At 34.6% G+C, this 17,671-nt stretch overlaps 1 protein-coding gene across 2 annotated transcripts in view; it reads left to right on the top strand.

The window, feature by feature from the left end:
- The window catches only part of LOC150096621 (transcription initiation factor TFIID subunit 4B-like), a 383,016-nt gene extending 375,947 nt beyond the window's left edge, over positions 1-7,069 (top strand). For both annotated transcript variants that reach the window (XM_090407990.1, XM_090407989.1), the window contains one exon: positions 6,424-7,069. In XM_090407990.1, coding sequence (XP_090264116.1) covers positions 6,424-6,531 — 108 coding nt within the window. In that variant the 3' untranslated portion in view covers positions 6,532-7,069. The remainder of the gene's footprint in view (positions 1-6,423) is intronic.
- The last annotated feature ends 10,602 nt before the right edge of the window (positions 7,070-17,671 follow it).

Here is a 17,671-nt window from a genome sequence, read left to right as displayed (position 1 = left end):
AATATTATAAATTAAAGATGCCAAGAAATTATATTCTTGGTTTAATCCTTTAGCCAAGTGTAAACAAAGTTTGCACTACGACTGGGCTACTTGTATATAGAGGCTTATGACTTCATGTCCTTTGCATAGTACCCCATAATGCAAATTACACCCCCTTTTGGACATGTATAATGTCTGGAAGTGGTCCTTCCATAATGCTATACATTATGGGAAGGGCACTGTTATTTCCCATATACAAGTAGTGAAAAGGTGTGTATCACCTTATTATTAAAATATTCTTGATCAGAGGTAAATATTGAAAATTTTTTCGCTTGGTAATAAAGGATTAAACTAAGAATATAATTTCTTGGCATCTTTAATTTATAAAACAAATCCCAGAACTCAGTCATTAATACTCATCAGTGAAATAAAATGGCTTAAACAATTCTCTGCCATAAATGACAGCAAGAATGCAGAGATTATTTTTGCCTTGTACTTTTTTTAGACCATTATGGTTGCTGTTCAGATCATCTGGCATCCATAATCTCTATCCAAATATATAAAATCACTAACAGAAGCTGCATCGTTTCCACATACAGTCCACATGTTGAACTCATTGAATTTTTTTTTTTTTCTTTCTTGTATATTTTCTTTATACAAGAGAGAAAAAATAATCTCCTCATAGTTTTTCACAGGACTATACAACTTTTCAGGGAGCAAAAAAAATGCCAAAGTTCCATCTATACTCTTAACCTACATATAGTATTGTTTTACTGTTGTACATCTTGTGTGTGTGGAATTGATGTACAACCTGAAAATTTTTGTGTGCTTTGGTTCATACTAAAATTATCAGCAAAATCAGAAACAAAGATTATGAAAATTTTGGGAATCCGTTAATCTCCATCTCCCTGTAATGTTATAGTAACGTCCAACAGAGTTAATTTTGAACTAGATTGCTCCAAGTGAGAAACTATTGGTTTCTTATTTAAAGTCATGTTGCATCTAAAGTGATTTAGTTGAATATCTGCTACTGCTAGTAGTGGATAATTAGTGATTACTATTATTATCTGAGACCAGAAAGTCATGGACTCAAGGGAAGCCATACATCACCATACCAGCTGGCATATCTTCTCTTAAGCATGCTCACACTAGATACACTCACCACTTCAACAGGCAAACTGTTTCACTCGCTTAACTCTATGAGAAAAAATGTAGTTCTCACCCCTTTCCTAACCATGCACACTTGGGCTTCACTCACTTAACTCTATGAACAAAAAATGTAGTTCTCACCCCGTTCCTAACCATGCACACTTAGGCTTTTCCCCCTATGTTCTCTCCCCACCTTCCACATAACGAAGTTCATCATTCAGTATCCTGTAAAACCTTTTAAGAAGTATATAGGCCTCTACCATATCACTCCTCTTTATCCTGTTTACTAGTGTCTGCAGTCCACATACTCTTAATCTGTCCTCATAATTAATATTCCATAATTCCAATGTCATCATTGTTACTCTTTGCATCCTTTCCACAGCTTCTTTATCCCCTCTGAACCCAGATGATATCTGCACACAGTAATCCAGGTATAGTAATATCAAGGCCTTGTAAAGAGGCAAAATTATCTTTATCCTTACATGTCAGTGTTCATTTCAACATCACAGTTACTGTCTGAGTTATGTTTGCATTTCTTATGTGACTGAACTTCAAATTCCTATCTGTCATAACTCCAAGATTCTTAGCCTCATCCACTTTGCTGAAATAGCTTTTCCAAGCCTAATCCCACCAATATAATATGCTGTTGGAAATCTCATCATGCCAAAATGCATAATTTCACACTTCCTAACATTGAATCGATAGCTGTTATTATTTGCACCTGAATCCTTCCCAGTATCATTAATGTATAGACTGAACAACAATGAACCAAGGACTGACATCTGGAGTACATTACTGGTCACCTTTAAAATCTGGCCCATTCATCCCCCCCCCCCCCATATATACAATACATGTCCATCTGCTTATTTTTCAATTTATGCAACAGCCTTTCATGTGATATCCTATGTTTTATGCCTTAGCAAAGACCAACAGTATCACAGTGTATCCATTCTTCCCTTTATCCAATTCATCCATTATGTTATTACAAAATGTGATGATTCTTTTAGTAAACTCATGCTGTTCTTTGCAAAGTATAGCTTTTCTGTCCACCCATTTCTGTATGTGAGTTCTTACCAACTTCTCTAAAATCTTCACCACTAATCTTCAGAGATATGATACAATCAGGTTACCCATCTACCTTGTCAGCATTCTTATACAATGAAATTGTCATACATTCTTTCCACTCCTGTGGAATCTTCCCTGTGTGGAGACTGTTTATACAGCAGATCAAAGGCATTGCTAAGTTAGCTGAATTCTTATTCGTTTTATGCAATAGCTCTTGAACCTCCTTTTCATCCACTGAAGATCTTAGCAGTGAGAACTCATGTTTTGAAAAATCTGATCTGCTTCTGATACAAGGGTATCATCTACATTCACTAAAGTTATTCTTTCTTATTCATTTTTTTCTTTTATTTACATCATCATCATGATAAAATTATTATTTTTGGTTGTCTTTAGCTTGCACATTCACTTTGTTTTCATACTTAGATTATCTTTCCATACAATACTCAGAACGTTTCTAGCCTGTACTTTATATACCACATACCTTCTCTAATTTTCATATTATTCCATCTGCATCATATGGATCTCTTGCTTAGTAAGATTGCATATACATTTCACTCTCACACCTTATTTGTTCTTCAAACTCTAGGGACATATCCACGTAGTGCCTTATTTAAGGACCTTTTCAAAGCTTCCCATACATTGCTGATATCCTTTCCATTCAATAACTTATACCATGGGACCAAAGATAAATATTGCTGGGTTTTTTTTTTTTAAGCATGTAACCCATCCTAATTGGAACACTCATGTAATTTGCTACTTCCAAGAATGGTGTAGAGTAACAAGTGTCACTAGATGATTACAAAATTATCATATTATTAACTAAGGCTCTTTTTGGTGTATGATCGAATCTCATGCTCTTTAATCTTGAGTTTTTTCTTTCACATGCTGCTTGGGAAAAAATCAGAAATTATAATTAAAAAAATAAACTAGAATCCTAGCTTTGGGATTCTGAAGCATTGCATTAGGTAATTCGTAGATAGATGCTGGGTAAGAGGGTTTATGGAAAAGTCGCCCCTGGCACATTTCACCCCCTGTAGATAATGAGTGGGCCACAAAGATGTAAGTAATACACCTAATTTTTTAATAATTCTAATTTATTTTGTTTTAATAGAATAAATGCACATTATTATTGTTTAAAACTCGAAGTTGTATGCAATGCCTGTAAGGCAGTGTTTCTCAACCTGTGGTCCGCAGACAGACTTAAATTAATTGACTAAATATATATTTTTTAATTATCCAAGCAAAACAAATTAAAATTGAATAAGTAAATAATCATTGAAATCAAACGGAGACTTAAAAAACCCAACAAATAGCATCAGCATGTTCAAAGGCAGAAGTAATAAAACTACTGTATATTGTTGTTCACTTCACCCCTCTTTTATTATTCGTCATTCTGCTGCTAAATTTGTAGTAGCGACAAAATGACGAATAATAAAAGAGGGGTGAAGTGAACAACAGTATAGTTTTATTGCCATAGACAGTATGGCAAGATTTCTTAAACGCCAGAAAAGTTCTGCCCAGGCCCCCCCCCCCCCCCCCCCCAGTTACCCCTCTGTAACTTAGTGGTCCGTAGAATTATTTTAGGCATTTTTCTGGTCCTTGGGCTTAGAAATGTTGAGAAACGCTGCTCTAAGGTAATCAATTACATTATGATTTTGAAAATCTTGGACTATTATTTTGATTCTAGCAGAAATTGCAGCATACTTCTTGTTTCTTTGATTGCCTGAATTACTGGCAATTAGTTGTGTAATCTGATCTGCTTCTGATACAAGGGTATCATCTACATTCACTAAAGTTATTCTTTCTTATTCATTTTTTTCTTTTATTTCGAAATTGTGCAGCCTTGTGTAAATATTTGGGAATAAAGTAGCACAAGTTTCCTGAAATCCCCTGTGCCACGGCATTGTTGGTACGTTGCTGATTATTCAGTGTTCGTGTGTAAACATTCCACAATTCGATGGGAAAAATGGGTAATTACCGACCTCTCCATTGTCTTCTTCCAATATATGTATCTTCAAAGTAGTTTGCAATCACCATAGCTTCAATGGGGAAGTCTTCAGCTTCAACTAAATTTTCAAATGCTTGAATAATGTTAGCCGGAGAAATAAATGCCAATGCTGGAATCATTCGGATCCAACAAGCAAATTCATGGTCTTGTTCGTATCGGGCTTTTAAACCATCATTCTGTACCTTTCGCCAAACGCTTTGGGAAAGATGAAAAAAACAACCGATATTTACAATACCAGGAAATTCTTGTTGGAAGGCTTGCATGGCACTTTGTTTGAAATCTTTCATAAGTCACTGTGGTTGGAGATCCAGTAGATTTTTAACTGCTTGAAGCAACTTGACGTATGTGGCACGAGTTTTGTTTGGCAGAAGCGCATAGACCACTGGAATAACTGTATTGAATTGTATAAAGCTGCTGGAAATGCGTGGGTACTGTGCTAAAAGTTGCATCAGAAAACCACTCCTGGCTAAGCGCCAATAACTAAAGATTGTTACTAGTGGAAAAAATAAGCATGCAACCCGGGAGCAGTTCATCCTGAGAATCATACATCAAAAACTGTTGTACATTGCCATCAATAATAATTTCTTGATAATTTTGTGGAATTACTAGTTCCTGGAGATTGCTCAGTAAAGCAGGAGTACCGTTGTTGCATCTAACATGACAAAAGGTTCTTTTGAGTGAATCATTTTTAGGAAGTAATGCCGTGACATTGGCATGAGCCTCTGCAATTACTGATGAAACAATTTGCTGTGGCCGTTCGTTCGGGGTTGTTGCATGTTGCTGTATTTGACCAATCAATTGCAATGCTTCCGACCTTGCAGCTTTAGCTGCATGGTTATGTTTAGTTAAGACTTTCACAACTGGGCCTTCCAAACCCTCTGTCCAAACACGCCCTTTGCAGGTGGAGCGTTTTTCACAAACCCAGATTCCATGTTCTTCATCTACAGGTTCTCTTTAAAAACATGTAAATGTGGTTGTCATCATCTACGAATTTTCTTTTACCTCTTATTGACGAAACACTTTTTGCCATTGTACACACAGATTAATCAATCAAAAATAATGATAGATATTGCACTGCCTGTGACGCTCAACTTGTTCACACGATGCACCACCGATAATGAGGCAGTGAAAACAGCAAACGTGCGCTGTTCCCTTTCCCCATGTCTGTCACTAGCTACGTGACTATCGCCATTGTGGTCGAGTATGTATTCTTTCCAAGTGTGAAAAGATTAACAGTTCCAGTTAATACTTTCACAATGGAAAGAGAACCCTGAAGACATACAAAAGGGTAGAAATTAGTTTAAAAGCTATGTGACAATTTGTACACGAATGTAATTTTGAAAATTTGTTCGGAAAAGTTAGAGTTATCGGAAGTTAACTTCGAGTAATCGACAGAGTTTAACATTGAATCTCCACTAAAGGGGTTACATTTTTGTAACCTACTCATTATCTACACGGGGGCGAAATGCTGGGGGTGACTTTTCCGGATCCTGGGTAAGAGAGAGGTTTTTGGATCAATTGAAATCCAGAATTCAAGTGTTTTTTTTTTTTTTTTTTTTTTTTTTTCCCTCAAAAAATCAAAAGAGAAGAAAGCTTAATTAATAGACAAACTGAGGTAGAAACAGTAAGAGCAGATGCAAATTGCAGGTGATTAATTTTTTTATGAAAATAGCAGCATTGATGGAAGTTTTTTCACTTGGCTTTGCTACCAATTATATATTTAGTTTAATCCTTTATCCAAGTGTAAGCAAACAAAGTTTGCACCTGAGGTATTTTCAGGACTGGGGCAACTCGTGGTAAAGGTGGAATAAATTCTGATCACTTGCCTTATTATCTCCCATAATGAATTCTGATGAGAACTTATTCCACCTTTACCACAAGTTGCCCCAGTCCTGAAAATACTTCAGGTGCAAACTTTGTTTGCTTACACTTGGATAAAGGATTAAACCAAATATATAATCAACAGCATTGCTTCTGTTTCTCTGTAACAACATCCTAATTCTTTGTTCTGCTTATTATACTAATCTCTTGACATTTAAAAAAGAAAAATTCTCTTATGTTTTGAATTTATTAGTGTTAACTTGTTTCATCATATATATAAACAGATGTGACATTAAAATTGATATTTGTTTGCAAGCTGTGGACATGCAATTTTTATACCATATCAAACAATTTGCCAATAACTAACTATGATTGCTAATTCACATTTTTTTCTCTTCTAGATAAGGCCACGAGTGAAACGGGTTAATTTAAAGGATTTACTTTTCTTAATGGAACAGGAGAAAGAAACTATTCGAAGCCCTCTGTTATATAAATCTTACATGAAATGACACAACTTCACATATCATCTTGCTCATGAAAGGCAGTGTTTGGTTATTGCTCATAGATATACAGTAATATTACTGTGTCTGTTGACTTGTGCGAAGTCAAACTAGTGATTATACTCCATCCGCAAACTGTCCATGAAGGAATTGATTTCCCGCCCCACCCGCTCTTTTGTTCATATTCTGTAGCTAACTGCACAGCTATAGCATTCTGTATACCAGATCTATCTTTAGGAATGGTATAGACTTATTATGGTGCTTTAATCAACAACTGCTTCCAGAAGAAATGGCATTTTAGTCATCTTCTAATATTTTGTATTGAAGCATAAGCAAAATTTTGTAATATTGTGTAAAATGTATATACAATAATTGTATAAATTATATATGACTGCATACACATGTGCTCGTGCACATACACCAACACACACACACGTGTGTGTGTGTGTGTGTGTGTATATATATATATATATAGATACGTGTGTGTGTGTATACATACGAATATGAGCTGTATATATTATATATATGTATACACATATACTGAAGAGTCTCCTTTGGCCTAAATAAATTATAAACATTTATAAACAGTATTAACATTCTCAGTTATTTATCTGTTTTAAAGATATCTATTAATCTATACATCACAATAATGATACTTAAAAATGTAGGCTTAATAATTACAAAACATGGATTCTGAATTTGAAAGTCCAGAAGTTAATGAAAGACAGTTTTTTTTTCTGACTTGACATGTTCACCAAAAACATGGTGATGTTTACATTTATAATGTGTAGTTCATTTGTTAATTGAATTATTCATATAAACATAAAAAATGCTAATTCATAATAAAATTATGATAATTTTGATAACTGTTTAACTTCATTTGAAATTAGTAAAATTTTATTGGTTATGCCTGAATATTGCCCATTGTAACTTTCCATCGATAAATAGATTATACATAAGGCTGACACCCTTATGTTTTAAATTCTATTAGACCTCAGGAACAAAACAAAAATATGAAAATACAGAATTTGATGCGTCAGGCATATCTGTTTTTCTATATGGATCGCTATCATCTTATTTAGGCTTTTAAATTGAAAAATTATGACTTCGATGGTCATTTTTAACTACATTTTAAATGAAACTGCAAAATAACTATTGTTATAAATGAATAAATAATAAAGACATACTGTGAAATTGTGAAATAATGTTGGACTATCCTGCTTACTTAGAGTACCATTCTGCAGACCATTATATTATACCAAATTTTGCGAAGTCATAATTTACTAAACCTCCTACACTATATTTCAGCAAATATACAATGTTCAAGAATTAAACAGGGATATTCCAGATAGTAATTTGTGTGTGTGTGTGGCTCATTGGACAAATATAGCATTCTCTATAACATCAGAGTTTAGGTATGGTATGGGCTTATGCTATGCCTGAAATGCCAACCCAGTCTTCAAAATTAAATGAAAAATGCAAATTATATTGTTCCTCTTATTTCAGCTCACTAAAGAAAGCATTTCTCTGGGTGATTACAAAGTATTTACTAATTGCTTTGTTGAAGATGGAGATTGGACTGGCATTACATCATTGGCTTTGATAACATCAGCTCAAGTCCCCAATATCAGTTTTTCATCTCAGATAGTACCAGAATGTTAATTTGTGATTACTGTTGAGTGAACTCACTGAAAAATGGGTTCACTGAAGCAGTTTTTGGGACATGATGACAGCAGTTACTTAACAGTAGAATGTTACAACATAAGATAGCATGCTGGCAAGAACAAAAAAGGAAGATATTGAAATAGAAATAGCCTTACAGAATTTAAGATAAACAAAATTTCAAAGTTCTTATGCAAAAGAAGCTTCAAAATAAAAAAATAGAACTCACAAAAGAATTTGAGAAATATCTTGTAATTGCAATTATCGAGACAGAGAAGACTAAAACAGTGAGTTTCTTCTAAATAATACACAGGAGATGATTCATTTTGAGGTACAAGAGGTCAGATTTAACATTTAGACACAAAGATAAACTGCTTATAGGTGAAAGTTTCATAGGTAATTCATGACTTATTTTAATGGTATGAATAACACCAAACAAACTATTTCATAAAAAAAAGGATGTTTATTAACTGGCTGATATATTGCTGAATTTCAAATCATCATCTTCAGAGCACAAAGCTACATGTATGTGCAACAATGAGTAAGTGAAACAATTCGAATTATAATGGAAATGTAAAAAATGTAAAAAAAAAAAAAAGAAGTGTTACAGCTATGTAGGAATCGATCTTAAGATAGCTGTATCCCAGATTTTTGGCAAATTAATGGAACCATATTTGTTCAGGTTAGGAGAATTCTTCAGAGCCATGGCTGATTCTAAAAGTAATCTTTTCGATTTGTAACGACTTTTAAATAGCACCTTAGTTTTCTTCCATCTAATCCTGTGTGAAAAGGTGTCCAAAGTGGTCTGCCAGTCCTGATTTGCTATAATAATGCTAGCAGATGTATATTTTTATGTTCTCCAAGGCAGATGTTAACAGATCTTCCTGTTTGCCCATAGTAGGCCAAGTCACAAGTAACTTCATACACTCCAGGATATGCTAGAGGATGAAAGTTTCATAGTAATTCATAACTTATTTTAATGGTATGAATAATACCAGACAAGCTATTTCATAAAAAAAAAGGATGTTTATTAACTGGCTTATCCTTAGGAGAGCGAATCAGAGTTGCTAATTTAACATGTGGTTTGAATGTGTTGTGGAGGTTCTATATCTTGTTTCACCAATACAGCCACTCAGGACCTGCTAACCATGTCTTGGATACCCACCACAGGATATGCTTTAAGAAGGCCACTCTATTACACTGCAGGAAATACAAATATGAAAGGCTCTTTGTTAAATCTGCTTCAGCCTTGAAAAACTTTCCAAACCTCAAAAGATGCAAAGACCACATTTTATTAGTACTTTGGCCATCTTTTCAAATTGCTAGTCCCACTTATATGAACTTTTCCAACAGTTAGCCAATTCTCTTCTCCCCCCCCCCTCACTGGCAACTTCTCTACTTGTGTAAAAAAAATAAAAATAAAAATCAGTCCATTTCAAATCATTAGTTAAAAATCATATCCTTAATATTTGGACATAATGGTTAGTTTTGATGTCACTTCTTTATTTACTAATGTACCACTAATAGACACTCTTAATTTAATAAAGTCTAAAATTCCCCCTGATATCTTTGAATTATTCAAATTTACAATGTATGCTGGTTACTTTTCATGGGAAGCAAAAATCTACAAACAGATTAATAGTACTTCTATAGGTTCCCCCCACCCCTTTAGCTAACTTTTACATGGAACTTTGAAACAAAATACTTACCACAACTACATACAAGTCTCTAGTGTGGTTATGCTTTGTTGATAATGTTTGCCATTTGGCCCCACGGATAAGACATTTCGAATTCTTTTGTCATTTACCTTTTCTTGACACATTAGTCACCCACCTTTCAGATGGATCACTGTCTTTTTCCATTTACAGAAAGCCCACACTCACAGACACAGGAGGATATCTACATAAACAATCACATCAGTCAAACAGTATGATGTTTTAAAAATACTTACGCACAGAGTCAGAGCCATTTGTTCTAATGATACTGCTCTTTGCACAGAACTTAAACATCTGTGCCCTATCTTCTTGCCCAATAACTACAATTACTACAAAATAGATTTTAAATACTACATATAGCTCCATTACTTCTCACTCCTCTAATATAGGAACAAAACATTCTTATTCCCTGTGAGATATATAAGATATACATACTAATAAAACATAAAGAAAAAAATGATTTCTGCATTACTTCAACCTTAGTATCACCTCTGGTTCTAGCTACCACTGAAGAGACCTCAATGAAGGTTGAAACCAGTCTGGGTAGTGACCCTTCCCATAATGCATAGCATTATACATACCTGTAAGGATATGTGCTTTGCATTATGGAATACTAAGGGAAATGATGTGAAGTCATTGGCTTCTATGTACGAGTTGTCCCAGTCGTGAAAATACCTCATGCAAACTTTCTTTGCTTACACTTGGATAAAGGATTAAACTAAGTATATTATTTCTTTGTATCTTTAATTTATAATAAAACATAGTCTTCACATTTATTGAGGTTTGAAACATTTCTCAGGGCTGAGGCAGATTTGATGAACAGCCTTTCATATTTGTATTTGCTAGGGTGTAATTGAGTGGCCTTCTTCCAGCATATCCTGTGGTAGTTGTCCAAGGCATGGTCAGCAAGTCCTGAGTGTCTGTATTGGTGGAAGTGGATGTAGTCCTTGTGTTCAGAAATTCTGATATCAGCTGTCCTCCCTGTTTGACTGTAGTATGACAGTTTGCAACTCCAAGCGATCTGGTAGACATCTCATAGATCTAGGGAATGTGACTGGTCTTTGGAACAGATTAGGGATGCTAATTTTCTATATGGTCTGTAAGTGGTTCTAATCCTTAAGATTTTTGTCAATTTTTCAGATTACACCACGTCAAATAAAAATATGAAAGACTGTTTCCTCAAATCTGCCTTTCCAAACCTCTACGGTTTTGGGGTACATGAGACTGTCCTAAATTTTGGGAGGCATTAATACTCAGATCTTCAGCCTAATAGCCAAGACTACCCAATTTAGCCCACTAGGGGTTGCCATTTAGGACTCTGGCCCCCAACTTTGGTTGCCTTTCTTCAGCCTGATTTCCCAAGGATCCCCCCACCCATCCTGGGGAACTTGTAGTGCCTGCATGCACATATCATTGTTTTTTGTGATCTCTGATGATGGCAATGTAAATTTGCCAAAATATAGGAAAGTATTACTTATTGCCTTTTTTAAATATGTATTATATTACTCTACTGGTATTTGTTTTATTTAAAAAATTTTAAGAATCTCTAGATGAAATATTTTCCAACAAATTCATACAGTTTTGAGTTTATCCCAACTTCTGCTGATTTACCATTTTTTTCTTTTACCTAGGTTGTTCTTTAATTCTTGCATTGTTATTATATCATTTAAATCATTTTGCAAGTTTTTGGTGTAATTTGTTGATGCTAGTATCTGTCCAAAGATTTGTGAAGTAATCTAAGAATTGTTGTAAATCTACTTTGTAATTTATATTCACAGCTCTTTTATATACCTGCATGTATATACTTTAGATTTTATAGATATTTGGTTTTATTTTGTGTATATAAGTCTCCATGGTTAGCATAGTGTGTATGCGCTCCGCAACCATATGCCTGTGGAAGGAGTGTTCTAGGTTCGATTCCCATTGACGACATAAGGAGCTCAAGGATCTTCCTCAGCCATAGCCAAGTTAGCCAGTCTTGGGCATGGACAGCAGGGTTTTTCATCCTACAGGCAGGCAAACTGGTCCCATGAACACACATGGATACAGCCATGAATATCATCCTTAGGGGATGCAGCAGAGGAGTGGCGAACCGGCTGCATTAATACACCAGTAACCCCTCATTAGGAGAGAACTCTACCTGTCCTAGGACGGATGAGAAGGATAGATAGATATAATTTTCTAGATACATACATACATACATAGTTTATTCACAATATGATATAATGTGAAAAAGGAAAAGATATTGATATTAAAAATTAAATATTGCAAATTATGGTCTTCCAAGTCTCTCTATCTTGAGCTAACTGGTAGATGTCAGATGGAGTTTTGCAGTTCAGCCTACTGATGGTTTCACATATGTATTGCCAAAATTGTTTGCATGGTCTTCCTCTACTGCATTTGCCATCTTCTGGTTTGTACAGGATGAGGGATTCCAAAAAGGATGAGACTTCAGGATGTCTGAGTTGATGCCCAAGCCATCTCAGTTGTAGTTTTTTTAACTATACTGACAAGTGGTTCTTGCTTAGCCAGATTTAGCACAGCAGAGTTATTGACGCAGTCCATCCAGGTGTATCCAAGGATCAGTCTGAGACATGTAGTTCCAAAGGAGTTAATTAGATCTGTAGTTTTTTTGGTGCTTATTGTCCAGATTTGAGATCCATACAATATAATATAATATTTCCCAGATTTCTGTATCTCTTTGTGGTTTCTCTTTTTGCTATTGCCCTCTCTCTCTCTCTATGTATATATATATTTATATATGTATACACACACACACACACAATTTCATCTTGTTTTTTTGTACATAATCATCTTTTAAAGATGGTTTGGACAGCTCATATAGCAAGTATATAAGTTCTTTTCGCTATACGCTTTGGTATTAATTGGGTCTAGCTACTCACTGATGAAGCCTCAAAAAAGGCTGAAACCGGTCTGGGTAGTGACCTCCCACCATAATGTAATAACAGCATACATTTCCTAGGAAATGTATTTTTACATTATGGAAAATACCTAAGAATAGCGATCAGAACTTTACTGACTTTGCTGTGAGTTCTCCGGTATTGTACTACGTACTAGGGTCACTTGCATTAGCTCATGCTAGTGGTCGCCGATACTTTATAGTTTACTATATTCAGCATGATTCCAATCTTTGAGTTTCTTATTTGGTTTTAAAACAATGTGGGATTTAATATCCCCTTAATTTAAATAATCTTTTAAAGGCTTTTTATTTTCAATTTTTTATATGTCTGTAGACTTTCATATACTACTGATATAACTTCATTCATTCTTTGTTGCTGCCTTCATTTTCTTGTATTTTTTCTAAATCCAGTTAAACTTTGTTTTAATGAGCAAAAGACCATAATGATTTCGATTTATGCATATTCCCATACAATTTCTCATTTGTATAACAAGTATACTACTCTATACCGTACAAATTTTGTTAACTATGCAAACATTCTTAATTGCTCAAGTAGTTCTTGGAATACCCAATTCTTTGAATAGGCAAAAATGAAAGGAGTGACTTAATTTTTATAGCCACCTGCACTGGATAATTGGCCAATTTATAACCTAATTTTATCCTTGGGAACTGTCTCAACTCTACCTACCTCTCCAGTGACTTACCTCCAGCCCTTCTCCTTCACTTTATCCAGACACTGCCTTGGATGTGAAATCAGTTAGAAACAAACCCTTCCATTAGAAACATGCTTACTAAAAACTCTTTTAGTTTTCAAAAAAATCTAAATTATTCATGAGTTAGAATGTGATGTGAAAAATGACCTCTTCAGCAATATTGACATTGCAGAATAAGATATTTACATATCAGTACTGGAAAACAACATAACCAAAAAATGTAGAATTTGCAAACTTACAAACATCAATGAAACATTGCTTCAGTGGTTCACAATGCAAAAAAGTGCTGGATTTCTCAATAGACAGACTCCTCTTGAAAACCCAAGTGGGAAAAAATTTGCTGAACAATTTGAATGCGACGATTTCGTATACAACAACAGTTGGCTGGATAATTGAAATCATGTTTATTATCAACACACCTCTGTGGAGTCAAGAGCCTCGTCTTGGGAGATCCCACTCTCACATGCACAACTCATCATACCTCAACTTAAATGCATTCACTGTCCCTGCACTCACCATACTCTCAGGCAATGCATTCCAATCACCTATGCTCGCTCTCACGTGAAAAATCTATTCCTCACCCCTTTCTCAGACCCACCTTCCTGGAATGGCCTTCTATCTACTTCTAAGCTCTGTAATTTGCATTCTCTCAATCTGGCCTCATACTCCACATTCCAGAAACCAACTTAGTCAATCATCTCTGAACCCTCTCCAACATCTCATCATCCTTTTGGAAACCTGGCAACCAAATCTGTGCACAGTAATCCACATACGGCCTGATCAGAGTCTTGTGCAACAGAATGAACGCATCCTTTCTTCTACACGTCAGTATTTTCTGCATGATCTCCATAATCTGCTCTGATATCTTCACAATTTTAGCAAAATGTCCACAAACCTATCCACCATCCCCCAGATCTTTCATCTCCTCCACCTCCTCTAAAATATACCCACCAATACTATGCTTTGCATTCCATCTTTGCTTTCCAAATTTTAAAACCTTACACTTTGCAACATTAAACTGATATCCCACACACTCTCTCCCATTCAGGCAGTCTATTTAGGTCCTCTTGTAAAGCCACATCTGCTGTACTTTTCATAACTCTCCCCAACTTTGCATCATCTGCAAACAACTGTACATCACCATTTTAAGCCCTTTTCAATGTTATTTACATACAAATTAAATAAAATGGCTCCAAAATATATGCCTGGGGCACACAACTTGCTGATACCTATCAGACAGCCAATCCAATGTGGCAATCTATTGAATGCCATTGCAAAATCTAAATATACTACTGTATGTGCTTCCCCCTTGTTCAATGTATTCGTCACCTGATTATAAGCATGATCTTCCTTTAGCAAACCCATACTGTCCATTAAAGAGAATTCTACTGCTGTCGACCCATTCTGAATCCTTGACCTCACTAGTTTCTCCAACACCTTAACCACAATTCCAGACAAGCAGATTGGCCTATAATTCGAAGCCTTAGTTTTATCATCCCCTTGAAGTGGAACAATTTTACCATTTTTCCACTCCTTTGGAACCTGGACTAATCTAAGTCATGTTAAAAATGTAAGTTAAAGCTGTTAATTTCCTGGAACATTCCCTCAAGAAACACAGCAATATACCATCAAATCCCACAGCCTTGTTGACATCAAGTTTACTCAATTCCTCATATACCTCCTGCTCACTAACCATCATTGGTTCCTTCCCCATTCCCACTGTTCTCAAGTTTGCATTAGGTTACAATCACAAGGATGGAATACTTTAATGAACTGCTCATTAAACACCTCTACTATATCTTCCTCAGTATTTATCATTCTCCCATTATCAATGACCAACATCATTCTTCCTTCTACTTGCTACATATGAAAAAAACTCCCTAGGATTTCTTTTAGCATCATTTGCTAACTGCTGCTCATACTGCTTTTACTACCCTTACTAAGTGAGTCACCTTTCTTGCTCTTTGTACTCAGAGCCGGCGCTAGGGTCTTTGCCGCCCACATGCAATATCTATCTAAGCGCCCCTGTAACGATCCGGGGTTGTGTGGTTCTTTTACGATAATAAAAATTTAAATTATATGAAATTTCTTACATAAATTTTGACAGAACAGCCACACATTGGTTCGCTAAATGTAACGAACCGCGGGTGTTGACTAATCAGGATAATTGTTAAAAACCCGAATATTCAAAAAATTCTCAAAAGTTAAAGCAAATTTTGATAAAGCCACCTCACTTTAATTGTTGAATATAATGATACAGGGATTATAGCCTTCTCACCGACCCGAATCGCTAACAAAATTAAAATAAATTTTAATTAAAGTTAAAATTTATTTGAACTAAAGTTTAAAAAATTCTTGCATTTTACAAGTTACTAAATTCTTAGTAACTTGTAAAAAATTTTTAATAATTTTTATAAGTGGAACTGTCTTTTAGGAAAATAAAAGAAACTCAAGATAGATGAGAAAATAAGAAAAGAATTCAGAAATAATTAGAACATTTAATATAAGTATTCAAAAAAGAACATCTTTACAGAATAACAGAAAATAAATTAAATTACATAAATATACTTGACATTTTTTTAAATTAAAATTTTAGGGTTTTTGATTACATATTCATAAAATTAGAAATAATGGTCTTAACGTCTAATTCTGCACATATATCATTTTCATTAGCTATTAACGCCAAACTAACAAGCCTTTTTTGTGACATACTTGTTCTTAAGTAGGTTTTAAATTAAAACCTACTTTTAATCAATTTCAACTTTAGAAAAGGAACATACACTGCTCACTACACTAACAGGTAAGGTTAATAGTATTCTTAAAGATTGAAAAGTTAGGGAAAGATAAATTATTGGACAAAATAAAATTAAGAATACCGAAAGGGATTTGAAAAATTAAATTATCCTTCCGAAAAATATCCCGGAAAGTACATAACTCGTCATATAGTTCTATTGCATTTACGTCTTTATTGTCGTCACTGTCCTTCAAGAGAATCTCTAAATCGTCATAATTTTTTTCGTAAATCTTCGTTATTAATTTGTAGTAATCTATACAAGAAATTGAAATTATCATAATATGTTTTTAGTTGTTCAAAACGTTCTATTAACGAACACATTGCAACCTCTAGAAGTGTATAAAATACATTCACTGTAAATTTATCTTCTGGCGATTGTGGCGTTTTGTCATGATGCTTGTAGTCAAATTGCCGTGTCTTCTTTCGTCGTCGGACTTTCGTACCAGTTTTAAATTCTTGTTCTCCATCCACCTCTTCACTCAGTTCTTTTGCCGTTTTAGACTTCTTTAAAATTTGTATCTGATCGATACTCTTGTAAGAATATTTTTAAGTTTTCGATAGATTCTAAAGCAAGTGTAATGTTCATATTTTTGTCTTGAAGCATTTTACTCACAGGGTTTATTCTGCTAAGTAAATCATGCCCAGTTAAGAGAGCAAATAAATGTGTTCCTTTATTTTAGCACATAATGTTTGTGCTTCATGCTGAGTTTCTTTATTAAAATCTTCATTATTTAAAATTTCAAAAAGTGCATCGTAAATTTCTCGTAACTGATATCGTAGAGGGCGGATTGCATTAATTTTACTTTCCCATTGCGTATCTGATGGCTATTTCAATGTTAATTTTTTACGAACTTTAAAAGGATTGCCCAACGTTTGTAAGAGAATGAAAAGAAATTGTATATTTCTTGAATAATTGCAAAGAAACGAATTGTATCTGCATTCCCTTTGGCTGAATCATTAATGATTAGATTTAGAGTATGAGCAGCACATGGCACGTAAAAAGCTCGAGGATTTTTGTTTAAAAGCAAATTTTGGAGCCCATAATTTTTCCCTTTCATATTTGCCCCATTGTCATACCCTTGACCTCGCATGTCTTCAATGGGAATGTTCCATTTTTCCAGTTGTTCCATTATTGTTGTGCATAAATCGCATCCTGTGGAATCTGATATATCTGCAAATCCTAAAAAGTTTTCCCTGATCTTAACAATTCCATTGTCACAGGGAACAAAGCGAATAATATTGGTCATTTGTTCTGTCTTACTTACATCAGGTGTGCAGTCTAAAATTGTTCCATTATTGTTGTGCATAAATCATGTCCTGTGGAATCTGATATATCTGCAAAACC

This window comes from Typopeltis vanoorti, chromosome 18, assembly GCF_054136105.1.
Source record: "Typopeltis vanoorti isolate ZY-2024b chromosome 18, IOZ_Tvanoo_1.0, whole genome shotgun sequence".
Classification (NCBI taxonomy): domain Eukaryota; kingdom Metazoa; phylum Arthropoda; class Arachnida; order Uropygi; family Thelyphonidae; genus Typopeltis; species Typopeltis vanoorti.
The sequence above is the reverse complement of the archived record's forward strand: the minus strand, read 5'-3'. Positions and strand labels throughout refer to the sequence as shown.